The sequence below is a fragment of the Symphalangus syndactylus genome, chromosome 17 (assembly GCF_028878055.3).
Source record: "Symphalangus syndactylus isolate Jambi chromosome 17, NHGRI_mSymSyn1-v2.1_pri, whole genome shotgun sequence".
NCBI lineage: Eukaryota > Metazoa > Chordata > Mammalia > Primates > Hylobatidae > Symphalangus > Symphalangus syndactylus.
Genome location: NC_072439.2, coordinates 14,865,484 through 14,890,002, shown reverse-complemented (window position 1 = coordinate 14,890,002; position 24,519 = coordinate 14,865,484). Strand labels below are relative to the sequence as shown.

The 24,519-nt window shown below is 61.3% G+C and overlaps 1 protein-coding gene across 7 annotated transcripts in view; it reads right to left on the bottom strand.

The window, feature by feature from the left end:
• Nucleotides 1–1,595: 1,595 nt before the first annotated feature.
• Nucleotides 1,596–24,519, bottom strand: part of KDM4B (lysine demethylase 4B) — a 184,620-nt gene continuing 161,696 nt past the window's right edge. For 2 of the 7 annotated variants that reach the window (XM_055251366.2, XM_055251365.2), the window contains 11 exons: nt 24,055–24,175; nt 21,120–21,298; nt 19,619–19,841; nt 17,852–17,928; nt 17,513–17,568; nt 17,119–17,227; nt 10,770–10,955; nt 10,510–10,674; nt 10,083–10,202; nt 4,702–4,794; nt 1,596–3,849 (listed from right to left, as the gene is read on the bottom strand). In XM_055251366.2, the coding sequence (XP_055107341.2) occupies nt 3,673–3,849; nt 4,702–4,794; nt 10,083–10,202; nt 10,510–10,674; nt 10,770–10,955; nt 17,119–17,227; nt 17,513–17,568; nt 17,852–17,928; nt 19,619–19,841; nt 21,120–21,298; nt 24,055–24,175 (1,506 nt within the window). In that variant the 3' untranslated portion in view covers nt 1,596–3,672. The other 5 variants (XM_063620695.1, XM_063620696.1, XM_055251367.2 and 2 more) reach the window with 5 other exon arrangements.

Below are 24,519 nucleotides of genomic sequence, written 5' to 3'. Positions count from 1 at the left end.
CTCCTGCCACGGCCCCTCTGCCAGCTCAGGGAGGCTCGGGGATGCTGACCCATCAGTCAATGCCACACAGGGCCCGGGACGGGGTGGGGGCCACCCCAGAGGCTTTGGTTTCAGGCTGTGTCTGTCACCGCACACAGGGAAGGCTCTCGAGACAGAGAAAAGAGGGGCACAGTCTTTGTCGGGAAATCGCAGCAGGTGGAGCATCCAAGCCTCCTGTGGCCATAAGCTTCACCCCACCCCGGATCCCTCCTCCCCACCTGCAGCAGACAGGGGAACTGAGTCCTGGCAGTGTTGAGAGGATGCTGGGGGCGGGAGGGCCCCAGAAAGGAGACTCGGTGCTGGGGGCGGTCGGTGGACAAAGCTTTTGTCAAGGGCACCCTCTGTTCAGGACACAAGCCCTCGCACAGCAGGCAAGTGGATACTCCTTCGGCAGAGGGAATGCCGGGACCCAGGGAGGGATGGCCTGGCCGCATCCCCCCGAGCCCTGGCTGCTGCACCTGGGTTCCTCCGGGTGTCCCAGGCCCCGTCCCACCACAGACACCCAGGGCCCAGTCCTGGGTCCCACCCCACCTCCACCCACTCCCTGCAGGTGACTTCGTCCTCTAGTTCCAACACCTGCCAGCTGACAGCCCCTGACCGCCTGCCTTGGGGCAGCCTCCCCAGACCCGGCATCTTCACCTGGACGTCTGGCGTTCAAATCCAATCCCCTCCCAGCTTAACACCTCCTTCCAGGGGCTCGGGTGATCTGCAAATCCTATTGGCTCTGCACTGAAAATGCATCCAGAGTCCACCCACTTCTCACTACACCTGACCCCTGCCCTGGTCCCTGGCTTCTACCCTTATCCCGTCTCCTCCCCACAGCAATCACCAGAGGGCGCCTGTGAGCACCTGAGTCAGGGCCCATCCCTCCCCTGCCCACAGCTCTCCATGGCTCCCACCTCCCTCAGGGTCATAGCCCAAGTCCTTCCCGAGGCCCACAAGGCCCTGCACAACCTGCCTCCCCTCCTCCCCCTCTCCCCCTCCTCCCTCTGCTCCAGCCACAAGGGCCTCTTCATGTTCTTACAGCACACCAGGCACAGGAGGGTCACCTCCCTGAGGGAGGCTCAGGTCTCCCGTGTCCCCTCTGCCGACTCCAGGCCTGGTGGGGCTGGGCACTGAGTGAGTGACCCAGGCCAGGACTGCTGGGTCCCAGTGGCCATCCAGGGCCGTGAGCCCCAGCGCCTAGCAGGTCCGCCAGCCACCACCACCACAAGCGACGCTTTTGGGGCTCAGGTGTAACCAGAATCGGGCTGGGGACAGGGACAGGACAGCTGCTGGCTGGGACAAGTGAGGCCAGGCCCAGGCCTTCAGGGAACTGAGGGGGAATCATGGGGTCCGCTGCCCCAGCCACCCAGCCTGGCCACAGTGTGAGGGGCATGACAGCCGCTGCGTGTTGGGGACCCTGGAGAGTGGGAGGGGAGGGACATCCAGCTCTGGAAGCAAACCTTCTCCCGGGAGAACGGGGCGCGGGCAGCCCCACCCCAGGGAGGCCCCAACATTGGTCTCCCCTAGCACAGGCTCAGAAATGAAGACACTTGCCAGGGCATGGAACGGGGTTTCGCAGCGTTCATGAACCTTTAATTCATTATGAACCTAGAGGCAGGGACATTAGGCAAAAAATACAGCGTATCCTTCATCTCGGGTGGGGAAAAACCAGGGCACTGGGTTTTGCCGCGTCTTTGCACAGAGTAAGACACAGAGATACCTTTGTGGGGAGAGCGTGCAGCTCCGGCCTGCCCTTCTGTGGCCCATCTGCGCAGGCCGCCCCGGAGCCCACCAGGGGATGAGTGTGACCCCCAAGGGACAAGGGCAGCAGGGGCACCCGTCCGCTTCTTTACAATATAAATAGCATTTTCAAACAACGTAAGAATACAGTGTCAGCGCCACGCCGGGCGAGGGCTGCGTGCAGAGGGACACCTCCAGGTTTTGGCTGACACCCCCCGACCTCCCCGACCCTGGCCCTCTCCAGGGCAACCGCCCCCCTCCCACACCAAGGAAATGAAAGGCTTGCTCCTGCCTAACACTCTCTCCGTCTTCCTCAGTCCTCTCTAGCCCGGGGACCGTTAGGACACTTTTATAATATAAACATTGCTTTTTTTTTTTTTTTGGAGACAGGGTCTCGCTCTGTTGCCCAGGCTGGAGTGCAGTGGTGCAATCTGAGCTGACAGCAGCCTCAACCTCCTGGACTCAAGCAATCCTCCCACCACAGCCTCCCAAGTAGCTGGGACCACAGGTGTGCACCACCACACCCAGCTAATTTGTAAAAAATTTGTAGTGATGGGGTCTCACTACATGGCCCAGGCTGGACCCAACTCCTGCCTCAGCTGTTTTTTGTTTTTAATACAAGCAAATTATCCCCTCCATCCCTCCCTGGGGCAGGAGACAGCTAAGATGGGGAAGGCTCCCCAGAGGGGTGCACAGCTAGCGAGGGAGAGGCACCCGGAGAAGGTGCTTCCCAGCCTGGGCTGAAGGCCATTTTTTCTCTATCAGCTCAACCCACTCCTAAGAAGCAGATTCCCCTCAGGTGACAGCAGCGTGGGCGGGTGGAGCGAGGACACCAGGCCTTGTCCCTGCTCGGAAGCAGGCGAACAGGACCCTGAAGGCCTGCCTTGGCCCTGTGAACCCCGACCTGCTCAGGGTTGCACCCCGAGCTGGGAAGCTGTCCACACTCACTACCAACCAGAAGGGCCTGGGGGCCTCCCTCGCCCTGAGCCATGGGAGGTGCAGGGGTGCTTTGTCTGCAAGGAAGCCTCTGGAACACCTGCGTTTCTCTCGGGTGAGAGAAACAAAGATAGACAAACCCCAGGAGAGTTTATTCTGCAAAGGTGGGCGCAGATGGAGGGAGGCCCCAGACCCCGGGGCTTCCCCGCGTCAGGTGCACAGGGGCGGCCGCCAGAGAGCCTGGGCCTCCCCCCAGCAGGCGCAGAGTGGGGACAGGCACTGGCACCAGACCATCAAAGCCCAGGAGCCGGGGCGAGGCGAGAGCGAGGCCGTGAGTGAGCGGGCTGTGCCGAAACCAGGGCGTCCTGCCCCCTCCCCAGGCTCCCCCTCCAATTACCAGGTCTCTTTCCCTGCCTGCTCTGTAGCCAAATCATAATATTTTAAAACAACAACAAAAAAACAGTGAGATGCTCTGACCTCTCAGAGAATCCTGGTTCTGGGAAAAACAATGTGTTTGTTTTGTTTTTTCTTAAAGCCACAAATCTAGAAAACAACTTTGGGGATATTTTCCTTTGTTTTCCTTTTTTCTTGCTTTTTTTTTTAAACAATATGTATTTATAGAAAGAGCCTCACAAAGGTGGTTTATGTACAGAAGTGACAATCTCAAAGGTTGCTCAGTAGGGCATTGCAGTAGCACCTTTTCGAGAAGAAGAGAGCTTACATGGTTTAAAATTCTGAGTAGTTGAGTGGGGTGCTCCCCCGGCTGGCCCCCGAGCCCGCCTGGCCCTGCTCCCTGAGTCTGGGGCCGCGTGCGGCGTCCCGCTGGCTCCTGTCGCCCTAGGGGGCACCCGCGGCTTGGAGGTGGCCTCTCGGGGGTCGGGGACACGAGGACAGGAATTCACAGCAAGCGAACGCCCGGGGCATGCCATGGCCTCCCCGCCGGGCTGAGGGTCGCCTGAGCGGCCAGCTGTCCTAGAAGGGGGCTCCGGGCCGGCCCTGCGCCTGCAGGAGGCTCTCCACGAAGGCCACGTAGTCCTGGCTCCGCCCCGAGTCCTCCGTGGCAAGCGGGGTGCCCACACGCGGGCGCTTGGCGGCCTTGGCCTCCTCCCCCAAGAAGGTGGGCTCCTGCGGTGCCCCCGTGCTCAGTGACTGTGGGAGGGCGGAAGCACAGCGGTTAGCATGGTGGAGACACTCTGCGGGGGCCCAGCCACTGTCTACGGCCTCTGAGAGGAGCCGGCTGGACAGAGCCCTGATGGCTGTGGGGGCTGCTCAGCAGGCTCCCGTTTTCGTGTGAACCCCTGATCCTGCCAGCGGAGGGGCCCTGCATTCGGCCCCAGCCTCTGGCCCCCTAGTGGGGTGGGCGCCCTGGCTGGGGCTGGGACCGTCCATCTGGCAGCTCCCATCTGTCTTCCGAGGGACCCCTCTGAGGCTGAGCAGCTGTGGCCAGGACCAGGAACCTCCCCCACGGGCTCCGCCCCTCAACACCTCGCCTCTCCATTAGAAAGAGAATAAAGGAAGCCCATGAGGGTTGCGGGAGCGAAAGCTGGCGCTGCCTCCAGGACTCAGGCTCCCGTTTAATAAGGAAAAAGCTCAGGAAAAGCTTTTTTAAGCCGACAACTTGGGTGCCCGTACTTCGCCTGTGCCCCAAAACCTGTGATGGTTCAGAGGCCGCCCTGTGCAGGGTCGGGCAGCATGGGTCCTGCAGGGCTGGGTGGGTCTGCTCTGCATTCGTGACAAGGGGAGGGGCCGGGGCTTCTCCAACCCTCCCTCCCCACATGAACGGCATCGCCCAGGAGCTGCGCGCCCGGAGTCAAGACAAACGAAGGGTCGCCTGCCAGGAGCCCGTGGACCAGCTGTGCTGGGGCGGCCGGGACCCCCTTCCAGCAGAGGTGTAGGAGGAGGGGGTGGTCCCCGCCATTGGAAGACACAGTCTGTGCCTTGCCTCGTCCAGACGGGCTCCCTGAGTCACCCGGAGCCACCAGGCCGGCCTCGCGCACTCACCAGCCGAGAGCGGACCCTCTTGGGCAGCTCCTCCTCCAGGGTGAAGATGTCCCCACGCTTCACCGTCAGCTGGGACCCGTCCTCAAACTCCACCTGCAGGGGGATGTGGCTCTCAGGGGCCTGGCACTGCCAGGATGGCAGGTGCTCCAGGCAGGCCACGGCCTCAAGAGCTGGGAGGCCGGCCCCCTTGGGTGTACAGGGCCTGCTAGAGGCCACATGCAGCCGAGCTGATGCTCATGTCCACCTCTGACACCGCCTGCAGCAAACAAGGATCAGGCGGAGGGTCCCGTACCATGGGGCAAGGATGACGGAGGACGGGACAGCCTGGGGCAGAGGCAGGGGCTCTGCAGCTTCCACATGGAGACAGAGCACTCACCCCTCACCTCCTCCCAGCTCAACAGACATCTGTCTCCATGAAGACACAGCCCCAGGACAAGGCAACAGAGTCACTGGTGGACACAGAGCCAGGCAGGAGGCGCAGCGCCCTAACAGGGCCTGGGAGGCAGGGGAGGCCGGGCAGGGGGAGGCAGGGGCCTGAGCTCAGGAGCCCCCAACCAGAAGGTGAAGGACAGGGTCCCCAGCTTATGTGTGGCCCCCTGAAAAGAGCTCGGTCACCTCTTCCCTTCAACTCAGACACAAATCGCCCCCTTCCAGCCTCCCCAGCTGGTGCCTTGTTCTAGGCAGCAGATGCCCGACTGGCAACGGGCACTGGGAGCACCCCGCTTCTTCCTCATTAAGCTTGGCACCAGCTCAGGCTCGTGGAGATTCTCTCAGGGGCCCTCTGGCAACTCAACACCGTCCCATGAAGGGCGTGCCACAGAGGGGTGTGTCTCCAGGCCCACCTCATAACTGCGATAGGTGCCGTGTTCCCAAGCCAGGAAAGGTGCTGGGGTCACTCCCCGGCCCTGACCGCCGTTTTGCTCCAGGGGGAGAAGGTTCCCATAGCAGAGGGCTCACTTTTCACATTTAAAAACTCAAAACAAGCCGGGCATGGTGGCGTGTGCCTGTGGTCCCAGCTACCCAGGAGGCTGAGGTCGAGGCTGTAGTGAGCTCTAATTATGTCACTGCACTCCAGCCTGGGTGACAGATCAAGACCCCGTCACAAAACGAACAAAATGCACACATTAAGACCATCACAGAAGTGTACAAAAGTCACACACTAAGACCGTCACGGAAGTGTACAAAAGTCACACACTAAGACCATCACAGAAGTGTGTCTGGGGCCAGATGCCCCAGGTAGTGTGTAGGGCGGGGGCCCGGGATCGCAGCACCTCCCTAAGGGGGCACGGACCCTGCCTCGAGGCAGCCAAGCCTGCCGGTCCCTGTGACTCCTCCAGGGATGGGTAGGGATGGACACAGATGTAGGCCCTGGAGAGAGTGTCTGCTGTGGGTTCCACAGGCCTCTTGGCCGGCACAGGTGGAAGGAGAAGCAGGGCTGGGAGTGCCCAGTGTGGACTCTCGGATGGCCGGTTGCCTCTGGGCCGTGTCCTGGGATGACAGCACAGATCTCTCGGGGATGTGTGGAGGAGCCTGCCGGGAACCAAGGACATGGGTGCCACCTTCTGCCCCGTCCCGCCCATCTCATCTGTAGAGGAAAGCCACTGGGAGAAGGCCCCTTCCCAGCGTCCGTCCAGTGAGGAGAGTCTGGGTGGAGGAGTCCTGGTGTCGGAGCTCCAGCACCCTGGAAAGCGATTTCCACTCCCGGCGTGGCCAGGCTCTGCTTTGCCATGAGCAGCGGCAGGTTTTGGAGGCTCCGCTTTGCCACGGGCAGCAGCAGGTTTTAGAGCTCCCACCCCAGGAGTCTCAGGGTCCACCTGCTGCCTTTCCCCAGCTCCCTGGCCCCGACTCGGCCTCTCGGCTTCTGGCAGGCGCGGCACACAGTGATTCAGGCAGGCACAGAAGCAGCCTTGCCAGGAGGGGAAGGCGCGTTCTAGAAACTCAGCGGAAACTGGCTCAGGTTTCTGGGTCAGGAAGACTGGGGAGATCCGCCCTAGATACTCAGGAGCGCAGCACCGCCAAGGAGGATGGCGCTCACACTGCCGGGTCCAAGTGGGCTCCCGGGGAAACTTCTATGCCCGGGTCATTTGGGAACTGGGGGCTGATGGGAGACTCAGACTGGTTTCCTCCCAGTGGCCTCCCTGGAACCTGCTTTCACTATGAGTCTCCACAGGGCGCGCTCTGAAGGCGGCGTTTGCTTTTTAACATTTTGAGAAAACTGGATATACTTGCAGCTACAGGAAATCAGAGAAGCGTGTGCCTTGGCCCAGGCTCCCTGTGGCAACGTCTTGCCCGGCACTTCTCAGAAGCATCTCGAGGGGTCACGTGCAAGGGAAACGTGTTCCGAGTGTTCCGGACAGGCGGGGAGGCTCTTGGGGCCTCGGCATGTGGGGGTCTCATCCACTCAGCCCTGCTGTCACCTGGGCCTGCCCCAGCCCTCCACCCCCCTGCTGACCAGGCCTTGGCCTCGGGGCAGGCAGCTCCAGCCCCACCTCCTTGGCCACCACACAGCAGGCGTTTGCAGAATCGTGGGATCGAGGTCCTGCCATCACCTGCAGCAGGCATGCACTCCACGGTGGCTTGCTGGCTTCCAATACCACCCATTCCTGATTCCACAGCCTCTGCCCCCAACCCCTGAGCACTCTGGAGATGTGACATCTTTTTTTTTTTTTGAGACAGGGCTTTGCTTTGTTGCCTGGGTTGGAGAGCAGTGGCGTGATCTTAAATCACTGAAGCCTCAACCTCAGGCTCAAGCGATCCTCCCACCTCAGCCTCCCAAGTAGCTGGGACTAAAGGTGCGTGCCACTATGCCCAGCTAATTTTGTTTTTTTGTAGAGACAGGGTTTTGCTGTGTTGCCCAGGCTGGTCTCGAACCCCTGTGCTCAAGCGCTCTGCCCACCTCAGCCTCCCACAGTGCGGCGATCACAGCATGAGCCCCCGCGCCTGGCTGGCGTCATCTCATTTCTAACTGTCTCATTAGCTTGGCTTCCTTGGGGTGAGCTCCCCTGACGCTGGCCCTGCCTGGGCTCTGGTGACATGACAATGATCCTGGGGGCACTTCCTTCGCCACCAGGGCGGGGGCTGCGTCCGGCGCCTCCTCTGTGGGATGTTGTCAAGACCCACCCTGAGTCTCCCTTGTCATTTTCCAGCATGGCTGTGCTGTGTACGTTATAAATGGCTATTTATCTATTCGTGTGTTTTCTATCATCTTCATAGGTTTCTTGAGGGAGGGAGAAAGACTGGCACATGCTCAGCCTGATCTCTGGAGCAAACTTCCATGGGGTTCTAGAGGTCCTGGCTCAACCTCCCCTCCTCCGAGTCCAGTCCGACCTGCCTGGGCCGGACTCTGAGGCTCCTGGGGCAGGTGGAGGGTCTTGTCACTGTCACACACACCCCACCCATCCTGCCGTGTACTACATGCACCAGACTGCTTCCTGGCAGAGATTTTTTTTTTTTTTTTTGGAGACAGGGTCTCAGTGTCACCCAAGCTGGAGTACAATGGCTCAGTTACAGCTCACTGCATCCTCGACCGCCTAGGTTCAAGCGATCCTCCCACCTCAGCATCCCGAGTAGCTGAGACTACACGCGCACACTACCATGCCCAGTTAACTTTTAAAATTTTTTGTAGAGATTGAGGGGGCGGGGGGGGGGGTCTCACTTTGTTGCCCAGGCTGGTCTTGAACTCTTAGCCTCAAGTGATCCTCCTGCCTCGGCCTCCCAAAGTGCTGGGATTACAGGTGTGAACCACTGAGCCCAGCCCGGCCTGAAACTCATAACCTGAGAGAAAAGCTGCCAGGTGATCTGAGCGGGGATTATTCTCTTTTGCTGCTGCCTGGGATGGGCCAAGGGGTGCAAATCAACCTTGCCCTTGGACTAAGCCTAACACAATCAGGAAGTCCAAGGAGCTGCATGAGCCTCCCCAGGGAAGGCTGGAGCTGAGCAGAAGTGACAGTGTCTGGAGATTGGTGGTAGCTCCCACAGGGCTGGCCATGGGGATGGCTTGTCCCTGAAACCACTCCGTTCTCAAGGAGCAGGGAAGACCCTGCAAGGTCCGAGAGCGGTGACCGGGTGGGGCTGGCCTGCACGGCGGGGGGTGGGGGGTGGGGGGGGTCCTGGATGCTCAGTGACAGGTCCGAGAGCGGTGACCGGGCGAGGCCAGCCTGCACGGCCGGGGCAGGAGGTTTCTGGATGCTCAGTGACAGGTCTGAGAGCGGTGACCGGGCGGGGCTGGCCTGCACGGCGGGGCCGGGGTGGGGAGGTCCTGGATGCTCAGTGACACTCAATCAGTTCAGATCATTCAGGTCTGGCGGGTGATGCGGGACCTTTTCTTAACGCAGCCTCGGAACCATCACAGGGGTCGGGGTTTTCACCTTAACCGACACCGTAAAGAGCTGAACTCCGATGTCTAGAAAGAACTTGGGGCTCAGGGTGCGAGCTGAGGCCGGGACATCACCGGCTGACCCGCCGCGTGACCCCAGGTGACTCTGAGTGAGGAGTGAGCCTTCGTTCCCACTCCTCGAATGGGGCAGATGTGACTGGAAGAGACCAGGTATGGCCTCCTCCCGGGAGCCTCGAGCCAGGGGAGCTCAAGGGAAGTGTGGCACCAGGCTTGGGAGCAACGCTTCTAGCTGCCGGGATATGGGCAGCTCTCCTCCTGAAATTCCACACTTTTATTTCATTTAATTGTTTATTTTTGAGGCTGAGTGCTCGCTCTGTCACCCAGGCTGGAGTGTGGAGTACAGTGGTATGATCTCGGCTCACTGCAACCTCTGCCTCCCGGGTTCAAGCGATTCTCCTGCCTCAGCCTCCCGAGCAGCTGGGACTACAGGTGCCTGTCACCAAGCCTGGCTAATTTTTGTATTTTTAGTAGAGACAGGGTTTCACCATGTTGGCCAGGCTGGTCTTGAACTCCTGACCTCAAGTGATCCGCCTGCCTCGGCCTCCCAAAATGTTGGGATTACAGGGGTGAGCCACTGTGCCCAGTCTAAGATTCCACACTTTTAAATAATTTCTCTTCCACAGCCATGAGAAGAAACTCACTACCAATTTGATTAAAAAAAACAAAAAAACCCAGGGGTACTGAGCTGTACACTCCAAAACAGTGAAAGGGAGAACTTATGTTAAGAAAAACTGAGAAGTTGTCTCAAAGGGGAATGTCACCCAAGTGGAGGCCCCTTTAGCTTTGAAAACAAACCAGCCCTGTGCTTCTAACTCAGGCAGGTGAGCCAAGGCTCAGCCGGGCCCTGTGGCCCTCACTAACCATGGCCCACACCCGCCAGTGCCCCAGGCAAAGGCACCTGGGCCAGGGGTGTGATCCTCCTGTCCCCGCACCTACAAGAAGAGCTTGGCAAAGGCATGGCGGGGCTGCCAGGCCCCCCGCTTACCTGGTAGATGTGGCTGGTGACGGAGGAGATGAACTTGGCCTTGTAGAGGTTGCCGTCAGTCCACCGGAGCTCCACCAGCTCCCCCTCGGAAGGGGGTCCCAGCCGGACACAGTCCCTACTCTGCAGGGAGAACAGGCGGGAGGTGAGGTCCTGGCCACACTACGCTGGGGGCTGTCGCTGGGTTTTAGACCCTCTCCGCGCTGGCAAGTGAGGTTCTCTGCCTGAAACCCCAGAGCCGGCTGCGGGGGCCTGGTGTAGCAGGGCGGTGCAGGGCCCTGGCTGAGGGTCGCTTTCTGCTTTGTTTCTGCAGAACACAGTGAGCGGTGCTTTTCCTGAAGGGGCCTGGGGCCTGAGGACAAGGGGACCCCATGAAGGTATCTGGAGTCAGGCCACTCCCAGCTTCCCCCGGCCCCGCCCCACAGCTCACCGTGATGCTCTCGGGGTACAGGTTGTCACTGTAGGAGCCATCGTCGAAGTTCACTTCGTAGCAGGTCTGCGTGGCGGCACCGATGACGCGACAGCGGTAGTACAGCCCGTTGCGGTTCTTGGTGATGACCACCTGGCCTAGAGACACGGCCCTCAGGAGCTGGACCTGGGAGGATGCGGAGGGTGTGGGGGGTGGTCAGCGCGGGCGTCAGTGGGGGCGGGAGCCAGGGGCCGGGGACAAAGAGGCGAGCAGGCACTCACAGCGTGACCCCCCGACTTGTGCTTGAGGCAGGTGATGGAGACCACGTAGGGCCAGTCGTCCGGCTCCATGAGCACGCCGGCGGCGTGGGCGCAGGTCACGTGGAAGGACGTGGAGCAGTGCTCGTAGGAGCACTGGATGCAGGCACCCGACACCTTCTTCATCCGCTTCCGGCAGTACACGCATTTCTGGGGACGGGGACACAGGCAGGGGCATGGGGCTCGAGCTTCCCTAGGGACCCTGGGATGGAGGTCCCGGCCCCTCCTGGCACAGCCTTCAAGCGAGGCATCGCGGGAGTGGCCCTGTGCTCTGCCCAGCGAGGGTCCCCCTCTGCAGCCCAGAGCCCACAGCCTCCCTGGCCAAGCCCTCCAGACCCACTGACCCAGCCTCCTGCTGCTCAGCCCCCGGGGAGTCCTCTCCCGTTCCCCCTGCATGTCACTGACTGCTAGGACAGACACCGAAGAGCCCCATGTGGTGTCGCTCAGCCAGAGAGGAACCACGTGGTGCCCTGGGGACACGGAGGTGAGCACAGACCGTGTGACCCCGTGATCTGCAACCCCCCCGGGCAGGCAACCCCCAGACACAGGAAGTGGGCTTGTGGGCATACGGTGGGGGATGGGAGCGACTGGTAATGGGGCCCATTCTTCATGGGGTGATGAACTGTTCTGGAATTAGATGGTGTGATAGTTGGCACAACTCAGAATGTACTAAAAAACATGGAGTGGCACACTTTAGAATGGTTAGAGTGAAGGATTTTTTTCTTTTTTCTTTTTTTTTTTGAGACAGGGTCTTGCTCTGTCACCCAGGCTGGAGCGCACGGTGCGATCATAGCTCGCTGCGGTCTCCAACTCCTGGGCTCAAGCGATCCTCCCACCTCAGCCTCCTGTGTAGCTGGGACCACAGGCGCGACCATCACGCCTGGCTAATTTTTAACTTTTGTAGAGGTGGAGTCTTGCTATGTTGTCCAGGCTGGTCTCAAACTCCTGAGCTCAAGGGATCCTCCCGCCTTGACTTCCTAAAGTGCTGGGATTCCAGGCGTGAGCCACCGCACAGGTCATTTATGTCGGATTTTAACAAGAAGCCCCCAGAGAAGCCTACGTGGTGAGGAGGGAGCACCGGAGCCACTTGTCATCCCGAGAGGCTCCCACTGCAACACCTGCCCCAGCCAGCACTGGGGCCCTGGCGGCCGCCACACCCACACCGGGCCCAGCTAAGCATTTAATAAGTGGCACCGTCACTGCTCTATAAACCATGTTCAAAAGCCAGATAAGCCAAGGGCCTGGAGCAGCGCCGATCGACAGCATCGAGATCTCGTTATTAAACTGTCAATACCCAGTTCTCCCATCACACAACACGCACCAGGCAGTGCTCCAGCACGGCCTCCCCCTCCGGCAGAGTGGCCGGTGTGTAGGAGTGGAGGCTGCGCTCGCTGGGGGGCCTGGGGGTGGGGGAGAGGCCCCACCTGGACACTGTCAGGTGGGGTTGCTGAGCCATCTTGAACATGTCACCCACAGGCCTCCACCCCTCGGCCCAGGCCCAGGAGAAACCCAGCCCCGGGGCAGCCTGGTGCACAGCACCATCCCCTTCCGCCCCGTAGTGGCAGGCAGCCCGTGACCCTGCATCTCCACGTTGTGAAGAGCGTTGCCCCAGGACCCATGGGACCATTTGTCAGGAGCTGCGCCTGGGGCCGAGGTTGCCCAGAGCCACCCCTCCTAAGGCGAGGTCGGGTCACGCCAAGCGCTGTGGCCACAGGAGGTCGAGCAGGCGTTCTTGACCGTCACTTCCCTTCCTGGCAGCCGCAGTTTGAAGACCCACATCCAGTGCTGGCCTGGCCCAGGCCAGTGTGGGCCGGGAAGTCAGGGTCTACGGCCCTTGGGGGGCCTGGAAGGGCCCAGGCACTGGTGTTTGGTTCGAAGTTCCCGGCTCGGTGTCCTTCCTCGGAGGCCACAGGGCTGTGAGGACAACGCAGGGTGGGCTTCGGAGGTGTGCAGGGCACCACAGCCTGGAGGAAGCAGGTGGTCACCGCTAGGTACTACCCATGATGCTGTGTCCTCAGCCTGTCACACACTGAGGCGCGGTGGCTGTCCAACAACCTGCTTTCACAAACAACCACAACCCCAACCCCTGAGGAGCAGAGAGCCCCTCCCTCCTGACGAAGCCCTGCCCTTCCAGGCAGGACTGTGGGCAGCGGAGAGAGCTGGTGCAACTGCCCACCCCTCCTGCTGCCCTGGAGTTGCCTCCTCCCATCCCAAGTCCCTCCCAGACCCCCCAGATCCTCCAGGGAGCTCCCAGTGCTTCTGCTCGCTGCCAGGAACCTGCCAGCGGTAGGTGAGAGGCTTCTCAGCAGCACACGCCTTGAGAACCTGGTGGTAACTTGGCCCAGGCGGGCGGCCAGCCGGAGCCCCCGACTCACCAGGACTGCCTGGAGCCCTGAGCCGGTGGCTGGGGAAGTCCTGGAGACAAACTGATGGATGGGTAACCAGGAGTGAGTGCCCCATGCCTGCAGCCTGCCCGTGGCCCACGAAGGTGGCTGGGCGAGCAGGAGTTAACCGCCACCTCCTTGCAAAGCTCCATTAAGCAGTACAAGCGGGCCTTGTGTAAAAGGATTTTTAATTCATCGTTACAAGCACCGGTAATGAAGAGGCTGCGTTCTGGAAATGTCAGATGATCCATAAGGCGTTGGGGCGGGAGGATTTATCACTGCACTGTGCACCGCACCATCACTCCACCTGAATCATGAGGACTTTTACGCCCACGTTTGTGGACTGAGTCACTGGTGCCTCAGAAGCATCACCCGCGGGCTGCCGGCTTCCTAATCACCCGGCCGTGCCCGGCCAGGCTGGTGTGACCCATTGCATGCTCCACTCCACGAACGAGGAAAGAGGGCTCCCCTTCCAGATGAGCCTCTGTGACTGCCCGCACGGCCCCACCCAGGTGGCCCAGCACCTGTGGGCTCCAAGCACGGCATCCAAGCCCACCAGGCTCGTGGGCACCTCGCACCAGTGCACGGGAGCCCGGGCTTTGTGGCTGGCATCAGTCCCACCCTCGTGGGTCTCCCCAGCAGACCCACCCTGCTGGACTGATGTGTCTGCTTCCAGCCCCACCTCCACATGAGCCTGAATGTCAACACCAGGCACTGTGTCCGTGGCTGGGAAGATAAACCAGGCAGGAAAAGCAGGCAGGACGCTGCTGGGTGCTGCTGGCTGCAGGCCCAGCCTCCAGGGGCCCACGAGACACATGTGCAGAGGCCGGAGTGCACGGGGACAAACGTGTCCTCCCCATCAGCGCTGCCACATGCATAGCCCTTAGTGGGGACGTGGCTCCAACAACGTCTGCATTTCGCTCTCCTCATCTTTTTTTTTTTTTTTTTTTTTTTGAGACAGAGTCTTTCTTACTCTGTCGCCCAGGCTGGAGTGCAGTGGCGCGATCTCAGCTCACTGCAACCTCCGCTGCCCGGATTCAAGCAATTCTCCCGCCTCAGTCTCCCGAGTAGCTGGGATCACAGGCATGTCCCACCATGCAGAGCTAAGTTTTGCATTTTCAGTAGAGACGGGGTTCTTTTCTTTTTTTTTTTTTTTTTTTTTTGAGACAGAGTCTCACTCTTTCACCCAGGCTGGAGTGCAGTGGCGTGATCTCGGCTCACTGCAGGCTCTGCCCCCCGGGGTTCACGCCATTCTCCTGCCTCAGCCTCCTGCGTAGCTGGGACTACAGGCGCCCGCCACCTCGCCCAGCTAATTTTTTTTTCTGTATTTTTAGTAGAGACGGGCTTTCACCGTGTTAGCCAGGATGGTCTCGATCTCCTGACCTCGTGATCCGCCCGCCTCGGCCTCCCAAAGTGCTGGGATTACAGGCGTGAGCCACCGCGCCGAGACGGGGGTTTCATATGTTGGCCAGGCTGGTCTCGAACTCCTGATCTCAGGTGATCCACCCGCCTCGGCCTCCCAAAGTGCTGGGATTACAGGCATGAGCCACCGGGCCTGGCCTCCTCATCTTTCTGGGCCAGATCCCAAGGCTCTGCGGGAAGCTGACTTAAAGGGCCAGCTGAGTGTCATTTTCCAGCAGGCGTGGACAGCCCCAAGGGCCTTGTGCACAGGTGGGCTACAGGGTGTGCAGCAGACAGCCCTGCAGGGCTGCAGCCCGGGCCATCATCGGCCAAGCCCCTCCAGGCCCCAGGCTCCTCACCTGCAGAACAGACAGTGCAGGATGACCCCACAGGCTCTCACTGTGTGGATCAAATGCAGTGGGTGACCCTGGGGGCCTGGGGGGACGAGGCTGCAGATTTGACAAGCCCTGAGAAGCTGCTAGTGCTCAGACGGGGTGGTCCATGCTTTAGGGAGTGGGCCCAGCTCACACCACTGCAACCCTGCATGGCGGGGACTGTGGCAACCCCACAGCACAGAAGGTACGGCTGAGGCACAGAGAGGTCGCGGAATCTGTCCCAAGTGCACAGCCAGCTGGTGGCCAGCACTGACCACTCCCTGACTGCCCTGTGGCTCCAAGGGGTTCCCCAAAGGGGGGCCATCATTGCTGAGAGCAGGAGGAAGCTTCAGAAGACCCCACGACGAGGCCCCGCCACGCCCAAGGAGGCTGCGCACATCTACAGGGGGGCCTCAGTGTGCGCCACGAGTGGAGCGGCAGAGATCCTCGAACTCAACCACAAACGGCCAAGCAACCCAGGCACAGAATGGGCAAAGGAGCAGAACACACGTTTCTCCAGAGATGGCCAACAGGACTGTGCAAAGATGCCCAGCATCACTGACCACCAGGAGAACACAAATCAAACCACAGCGAGACCACCTCGCATCTGCTAGGGCGGCTGCTACAAAAAAGTCAAAGGTAGGTGTGGGTGAGGACGAGGGGAAGAGGAGAGCCCTGCACCCTGGGGGTGCGAATGGGAGTCTGTCCAGCCGCAAGGGAGAGCAGTCTCCTCCAGTGCTAAAAACAGAGCTGCCCGACAGTCCAGCAAGCCCACTGCTGGGTCTGCATCCACAAGAAATGACATCAGAATCTCCAAACCACAACCACACTCCCACATCAGCTGCGACGCAACCCACAACAGCCTGAAGGTAGAGACATCGGCGGGTGCCCCGATCAACACAACGCGGTCCATCCACACAGCAGAACATTACTCAGCCATGAAAAGAAGGAACTCTGGCCATATTTGGTTGAATGAATGTGGATGAACCTCGAGGACATTATGCCAAATGAAAGACACCACTCGCGCCTGTAATCCCAACTACCCAGGAGGCCAAGGCAGGAAGATCTCAAGGCTAGGAGTTCCAAACCAGCTGGGCAACATAGTAAGACCCCATCTTTTAAAAAAAAAAATTGGGAGTTAACCTAATTTTTTGGCACGTGCTTGTGGTCCCAGCTACTCAGGAGGCTGAGGCGGGAGGATCGCTTGAGCCCAGGAGTTTGAGGCTGTGGAGAGCTGTGATCACACCACTGCACTCCAGCCTGGATGACAGAGTGAGAGACCGTGTCTCTTAAGAAAGAAGCCAGTTGCAGAAGAATAAAGACTGTACAATCCCACTCACATGGGGTCTATAACACAGGCAAACACACAGAAGCAGAGTGCTGGGTGCTGGGGTGGGCGGAGGGAGCTGCTGCTTAGCACGTGTGAAGTGTCAGTTATACAGGACGGGTGAGCAGGTCGCAGAGCCCTGCTGCCCACCACTGGGCCTGTGGTGAATGCTGTACTGGACCTCCAGTGCTTCTTAAGAGGGCAGATCTCATGCTAAGCATTGTTATAATTTTTTTTTTTTTTGAGACAGGGCCTGGCTCTGTCGCCCAGGCTGCAGTGTAATGGCGCGATCACAGCTCACTGCAGCCTGGGTATCCTGGGCTCAGGCGATCCTCCCACCTCAGCCTCCCCAGTAGCTGGAACCACAGGTGTGTGCCACCACGCCCAGCTATTGCTTTTTATTTTTTTATAGAGACGGGGTCTCACCATGTTGCCCAGGCTTGTTATAATTATTAGAAAAACAACAAAGATCAGACGGCCTGGTTGTGTCGGGGCATGTGCGGCGCCTCTGCTTTTGTGGAAAAGTGGAAGCCGCATGGGGTGCTCGATTCTGCAGAGGATGCCCCCAAGGCCGCACCTGACGGGGCCTGCTTATCTCTGGCACCCTTGGTGCCTTTTGACTTTTGTACCTTGCACCTCGGGGAACGATTCAAAAAATAACACCCCTGCTGAAGTTGGGGTCACTGGCTTCCTGAAAGCTGCCCACCACCCCCATGGAGACACAGAGCTTGGAGGAAAGACCGCTCCACATCGCCCAGGTGGGGAGCCGAGCCTGGCCGGCAGCCCTAGAGGCACGGGCAGGGTGGGCCTCGACCGCAAGGACCTACCAGCTTCCACCGCTGCTCGGGGATGGCGCTTATGTCCACAGGGTGGCGCTCAATCACGTTCAGGAAGCGCGCCTCGGGGACTGCGATGGCGCAGATCACGTGGATCCACCTGGGAGGGCAGGTGGGGCGGGGTCAGGTGCGCCTCTGAGGACCTGGGCTGGTCACAGAGGGGCTTGGCGTGATGTGGCTGTCGGCTGGGTCATGGCCTGGGCACCTTCAGGGAGGTCACGGCAGGCATATGCTCCTCCTCAGCCCCGGCCACCCCATCCATGACACGGGGCGGTTATGTGGAGGTGATGGCCGACCCCTGGGCACTGGGGTCACACCCTGCAGAGCCTCAGCCCAGGGTAGGCTCCCCTCTGGCCCTCCAGCCCCCACGCACGGTGCCACCCACCTCCTATCGGTGGTCATCTGCAGCGCACCTCCTCGCAGGTTGCACAGGCAGCACTCCTGTGGAGACCAGACAGCCCTGGGTGAGCAGGGCTCGGAGCAGGCTCCCCACACACTGCTTGGGGCCTGATCTGCCAACCGTCCCCAGCCCATGGTCCTTATATTTCAACCTAGCAGCCACCAAAGTGACAGGTGGGAATCCCTTGGGTTCCACCCCCTCAGGGCAGAGATGAAGGAACCCAGGCCCATGGAGGGGGAGACTGCACCCCAAAGTCACCCCGCTGGAGTGGGGCCGGGGCCCAGGCCTCTCAGAGCACCACCCCCACTTCGGGCAGCGAGTTACCGCAGTCCAGGCGTGGGCCGCGCACCGGGAACACGTCCAGCCTTCATTGACCAGCTCGGGACGGATGCCATAGCAACCTGGAAGACAGCGGGCGCTGGCTGAGATCTGGGGGGCAGGTGAGACTTGGGGGGCCGAGACTCAGGGGGAGGGGCCAGGTAACTCGGGGGCCAGCGTCCGTATGTGGAGTGGCGAGGCCTCCGCACGCAGCTGCAGCATTCAGAAGGCGTGCTGTTGCCACCCTCTGAGCTTCAGTTCCGGCCACCGCATGTGGGGCGAGAGAAAGGTCTGGAAGCTACTTGTGTGGAAGGAGGACGCAGGAGTGGGAGCAGGGCCCCCTGAGCTCCAGCTGGGTCTGCCGCGCTCAGCCTGGTGGTGTCTTGAGGGCCCCTCCTTGTTGAGGGTCTGCACGCCCAACAGCGGCTCCTCCTGTTGTGTCCAGAAAGGCCAAAGCCACAAGGGCAACTCACTGTGGGATGTGGCCCTGGGTCTGGAAACGGGGAAAGGGCACGAAAGGCCGAGTCATGCCCCCAGAGCGAGGGCGGGGGTGCCGCCTGCCCCCCAGGGCTCTGCCTCTGCTGGGGGTCACTGCCCCGCAGTGTGGAAGGGGCTCTCTGCCAGTGCTGGTGGCCCACTGAAGAGGCTGGGGGCGGGGACCTCACTGCCTCCAGAGCAGCGGGGTGGTAGGCACGGCTGGGGGTGGGGGCACCTGCTGGGGTAGCCCTGGCTGGGGTGGCCCGGCTGTGGCAGGCCTGGGACCCTCAGCAACCCTTCCTCCAGGAAGTCCATCTGCCCAGGGGCACGTCTCAAACCCAGGCCCAGCAAAGCAGAGTGAAGAGCCTCCCGGCCAGGAGACGGAGCGAGCCCCCAGGCAGGCCCCCGCCAGGAGGAAACTGCCAGAGATCTACGGCCACCCGCCTTGGCCAGGGCCACAGAAAATTAAACGTCTCCAGAAAGCCCTCCTCCTGCCCTGGAAGTCCAATTCCTGCCACTGCCCCCCGCGCCCGGGAAAGAGACAGACATCCATTTTCTTGTCTGTGGCCATGGTCGAGCCTCAGAACTGGGGAGGGGTCCCCAAGAGCAGAGATAAATCAGACGCCCTGACCACGCTGCAATCTCACTGTGACCATCGGTTTCAACCACGGCCGCAAATCACAGGTGTAGCGGGTGCCTGAGCCCCTCCTGTCGCCGCCCAGGCCTTGGGGAAGACTCGGCAGAACTGTCCAGAAGGCCAGTGAGGAGGAACCCTGCCTGGGCCAAGGTCAAGGGCAGGGATGTTTGCCCCCAAAAGCTGCTTGGCAGAGACAGCCATTCTCACGGAACACAGCCTGCAGAGAGATGGGGTGCCTGGCCCATTTCTTGCTCTGGCCCTAGGGTGAGCTTCTGGGTGTCACAGATAGGGCGGGATGAGCCCAGTGCCCCCTCGGAGCAGTGGCTTCCTTCCACCAGCACCTGGGCCTGCACTGGCGTCTTCTGGACGCTGGGGGCAGTGGAGGCCCTGTCCTGCCCCCGGGTGGCATGCAGTCACCCAGCCCTTCCATGGCCACAGCCTTTCCCCCTGCTCTAGATGGTGGGACCACGACGGGAAGGACGAAAAAGTCAGAAATTGCAGGAAGTCACCAGGGGAGGCCCCTGCCCTGGCCCTGAAAGTGCAGCCTGGGGATAGGGGCCGGCGTGGCCCTCTGCAGGGGAGGATGGAGCCCCCATCGGCACCCCCACCAACACCCTGAGGGAGGGTGCAGCTCCTCTGGGCCCCACAGCGGCACTCACTGGCATGGACCTGCAGGCAGCACTTGCCGCAGGCGATCAGGGGGCTGGTCCCGTCGTCGCCGATGTAGGAGTTGGCAGGCAGCGGCTCCGTGTTCTCGCCGCCAGAGGTGAAGCACATCTCGGGGATCAGCGGTCGGGTCTTCTGACCGCTTTTGGAGGGCAATGTGGCCGAGGAGCCCTCTCCGAGGGAGGCTGTGTGTGCCTCCTTCTCAGTCTGTAGGGCCTGTGGGGGAGAGGGGGCCTTCAGGGGACAGAGCCATGTGTAGGGTAGGCGGGAGGGCGGCGCAGACCTCTCTCAGGGCACCTGCCCCAGGCTTCGACACCCCCTGGCTCTGGAGGGGGAGGTTGGGGAGATGCCCAGAGCCACCTCGGCCCCTCTTCTCACTCCTCCAGACAGTCAGGATCCTCTAGAAAGTCAGGATCCCCAAACACTGTCTGACCCTGTCCCCAACCCGCCAAAGACCTTCCCATGAGGGTCACATCCAGACACAGAGCTCAGGCTGGCCTGCATGGCCCCTGGCACTGGGGTATGCTGGGGGTGGTATGACGAACGAGTCTCCACACTCTGCCTGGCAAGGGGAGTTAGAAAGACACATGTCTGAAGTCGCGTTCCCAGCCCTGTGGCTCCCAGCAGCCTCTCTGGCCTCACAAAGGACAGCAAGCACCTGGAGACGGTGTCGGCTGTCAGGTCTTGTTCGTCTCAGGAACCAGAGCACTAAATCCAGCTCCCAGCAGCAAGGCCCCAAGACAGGCTCGCCACCCTCGGCACAGCACCCTCGCTGGCTCTGTCCACCCAGACCTGGCCAGCACACAGGCCTGGGGGGGTGAGGTCCCCAACCCAGGGCAGCTCTGCTGATGCCTGGATGTGCTGGGCATGGGGCTAGCAGCTGGGAGTGTGAAGCACGTGGGCCAGGTCCTGTCCTGGGGAGGCTGCACGCCCAGGGGAGAAGAGGAGGGTGGATCCAAGAGATCTGAGGACAATGGCTGGGCTGGGTGCTGATGCCTGGGATAGCCGTGGGCAGAGGCCAGCTCCCCATCTGGGTGCAGAGGACAGGCGAGGCCAGCATGGAAAGAGCACCAGAAACAGGACCTCAGCCAGGTGCCCAGCTCAGCTAGACAGGGCAGGCTTTGCGGGAGCCCCGCCCGGCCACCCAGGTGTTGTACCCGGGCCTTCACTGCACCCCCACACCACCCGCCCCCTCTCAGTGCCCCCCAGGCATGGGCGCTCCCTGAGGGCAGTGACCCCAAGCCTCTGCAGCCTCCCTCTGCCCCATCCACCATGGCTCATGTTGCAGATGTGCATGTTTGTAAGCTTCATTCCAACAAAACCCAGAGACCAGGCTCTGCCTACGGCTGTCAGGAACAAGCCCTCACAACTCGGGGTGCTGGCCAACACCCTGCCCTGCGTGAGAGAGGGAGGCGTGTGGGGTGCCTGGTCCCTTGCCCTCTCCCACTGACCCTGCCTGGGGTTCTCTGGGACCCGTGAGGCCCGCCTGCCCACCTGGCAGTAGGGGTAGAAGAGCGTGCAGATGGCGCAGTAGGGCTCCGTACGCGCAGCCGCCGCGTTGAACTTCCTCTCGGCCTGGAAGCTGGCCGCCCTGTTCTTCCACTGCAGAGACAGCAGCGGCCTCAAGGCTTCCGGGTCACTCACGTCTTCCTCCCCGGAGAAAGGGGATGCCTCTAGAAGAACAGAGAGGAGAGGGAGAGAGACATTTGAGCCCCCTAAAAACTCATCCAAGGAATCACCCCAAGTGCCCAGGAGATGGCCCTGGGTCTACAGCCCTGGCTGCCCACAGGGTCCCTGGCCCATAGCTCCCCCTCCACCTGCCTCCTGGCTGCGCCATTCTCCATGATGCCCATCAAGCTGACACTGCAGCGTCCCATCCCATCAACAGGAGGGGGCACATCTGTCTCAGCCAACTGCCACCTGAGGCTAGACCCCCCAAAGGTGGTTCCTTGAGCCCCTCCCCCAACACCTGGTTCTCCCTGGACATCCGGAGCTGTCCACTCACCCGGGGCCTTCCGGGCCAAGGACCAGCCAAACTCAGTGCCCAGCCCTGCCCCGGCTGCCCTACACCCGTCCTGGGGTCTGAGTCTGCGTGGGGGCGTCGGCAGTGACCAGCCGAGACTCAGGGACACTGTCCTTCCTGTCTTGGGCGGGCACAGACTCCCTGAACTCAAGGGAGGTGTGGGAGGAGTGTGGCAGGGACTCAGGAGGGGCTGTGACCAGGGCTAGGAAGCCAAGGCAGCCCGTCCTGGGAAGAGCTGCATTGACGGGGACATTCTCTGGGGAGGCAAGTCTGCTGCTGAGAAGTCGCAGCGGTCTCTCTCCTGCCTGTCGCCTGTTCCCATTGGACTCTAATGGCCTCCCCATTGCCAGCTGCCGCACCCCAATCTCTCCAAGTCCCCTCCCTGCATCTCCTGTGGACACAGAGGTGCTGTCCCCAGGAAGTGGGGTGCCCATTCCTGTGGCCCAACCCTCAGCCCAACCTAAAGGGGAGCCTGGGGTCCTGCGATCAGCCCGGCTGTGGCACTGCCCCTGGTTCACCTAGAGGAGGGCAGGGCAGGGCAGGCTCCCCGAGGTGGAGGCCGAGGACTCCCACAGTGGACTCAGGAAGCCCTTAGGCCAAGACTCCTCTGAAAACCCAAACCAGACAGTCCCGCCAGCTGAGCCCAGGGAAGGCCCTAAGTGGCCCCAAGGCCCTGGGGATGAGAACGGAGCCACTGGCTGCGTCTGTCACTCACAACCCCAGGATGCCTGGGGTTCTGGGGCCGTGATGGTCCCACAGGCAAATGCTCCAGTCTCACCAAAGGGCCACAGTGGGGTGTGGGGTGTGGGGGAGTCCACGGAGGCCCTGGAGGTGCCTTCTGGAAGGATACCTGGGTAGAAGGCAAGGCCCCTTCCCAAGGCAGCCCGTGGGGCCCTTGGTCATTCCTCTGTCCCCTTGCCGATTCCACCACTCCTGGGGGCTCCCGCCCTGTGATCCCAGGCGCTTCTAGAACCCTCCTCTCCCCACCCCTCTAATTGCATGCAGGATGAAAGACGCCATCCAGACCATTTTCAGATTCTACATGCATCCCCAACGAAAGGCCAAAGCGGAAGATGAAAAATGGGCTTCGCAGGACTTCTGCACACAAGACAGCGGCTTCCAGCTGAGGGTTAAATCAAAGATTCCATCTCCTCCACTCAAAGCCTCGTGGGAGCCTTTTGTTCCAACCTCTCCGAGCCCCGGATGGCCTGTGCTCAGCCCTGGGAGGAATCTTCCATGGGGAGGCACGAGCTCCCCAGCCCTGAACCGCCCATCGTGGGCAGCCCAGCCAGCAGAGCGGAGCCGGGCATCTCTAACAGCAGCTGCCTCCCCACATGACCACCTGCCCCGGTGACAGCCTGTCCTGGCTAACTGCTTACCCAGGGTGACCACTTATTGGGGCGACAGCCTGCCCTGGGTGACTACCTACCCTGGAATGACCGCCTGTCCTGGAGTGACCACCTGCCCTGGGTGACCACCTATTGGGGTGACCGCCTGCCCTAGGTGACCACCTATCAGTGGTAACAACCTGCTCTGGGTGACCACCTATCAGGGTGACCACCTGCCCTGGGTGACCACCTATCAGGGGTGACAGCCTGCCCTGGGTGACCACCTATCAGGGGTGACAGCCTGCCCTGGGTGACCACCTACCCTGGGGTGACCGCCTGTCCCGGGGTGACCACCTGCCCTGGAGTGACCACCTGTCCCGGAGTTACCACCTGCCTGGGTGACCAGGCTGGGTGAGAGGTTTTCCTCTGGTCATGCAACTTGAACACAGTGGACTTCCCCCTGCCCCCGAGGCAGCCGCAGTACTTTTGAGAACAGACTTCTACTGCTGGCCATTTCTAGCAGTGGACGTGACTGTGAGGACGCTGGCACTGGAAACAAGCTGGAAACTGGGAGAGGATGTATGTTGACCCCGCCTGGGCTCTCAGGCCCCACCTGGCTATCCCGGAACTCTGACCCCATTTCCATCCCCTCCACCTGGTAGAGGTGGCCAGCACTTCTGCCCCACCCCCGTGGTTCCCGCCATGCACACAGTCATGCTCTGTCAGCACTCTGGAGAACATGAGCAGCCATGGGCAACGAGCAGGTCCGAGGCTGTGAGAGGGAGGAAGTGTGGCCTCGTGCACCTGGCAGCCGGCGGGGGCACCCAGCCCATGCCTGGGGGAGGGGGTGCTGGCAGGAGCCGGGTCTGCATGGAGCATGCAGTGCCAGGCCTGGTGATTCCAAGTGCCAGCAGCCCCCATTTTACAGATAAGGCGGCAGAGCCACAGAAAGGCCTGGGTTCAGGGGAGGAGACCGGGGGAGTGGGGGAAGGAGGCCGCAGGGGAGCCGGGGCCCCCCCCAGCAGCAGCAGAGCATGGAGCAGGGCCAATGAGAGCCAACTTGGGGACCCCCACTCACCCTCGTCACTTGAGGCCTCCTGCTTGACTACCGACAGCGGGGACCGGGTGGGCGGCCGGCCCAGGGGATGGCGCCGGCTCTTCTTGATCTCCATCTTCAATTTGGAAAACGTGGACGGTGCCTGAAACACACAACAGGCTGCAGTGAGGGCCCTGCTACAGACTCCTGGGTGGGGCTCGGCGTGCCTGAGGCCTGAGTCTCCTCCTGTGGGGTGATGGTCCCAGCAAATGGCCACGGAGCTCCTCTGTTCTCTAAGTACAGATACCCCACCTACTCTGTGAGAAGAGCCACAGTTCCCTGTGAAACCAGCAGGTAGCCTTCCTGCCCCCTCCTCCCTGCTCCCCTCCCCCGCCACCAGCTCCCCTCTACTCCACCTGCCCCCCTCCTCCCCACCTCCCCCCTCTCCTGCCATCAGCTCCCCTCTGGCCCACCTGACCCCCTCCTCCCCCCCATCCACCCCACCTG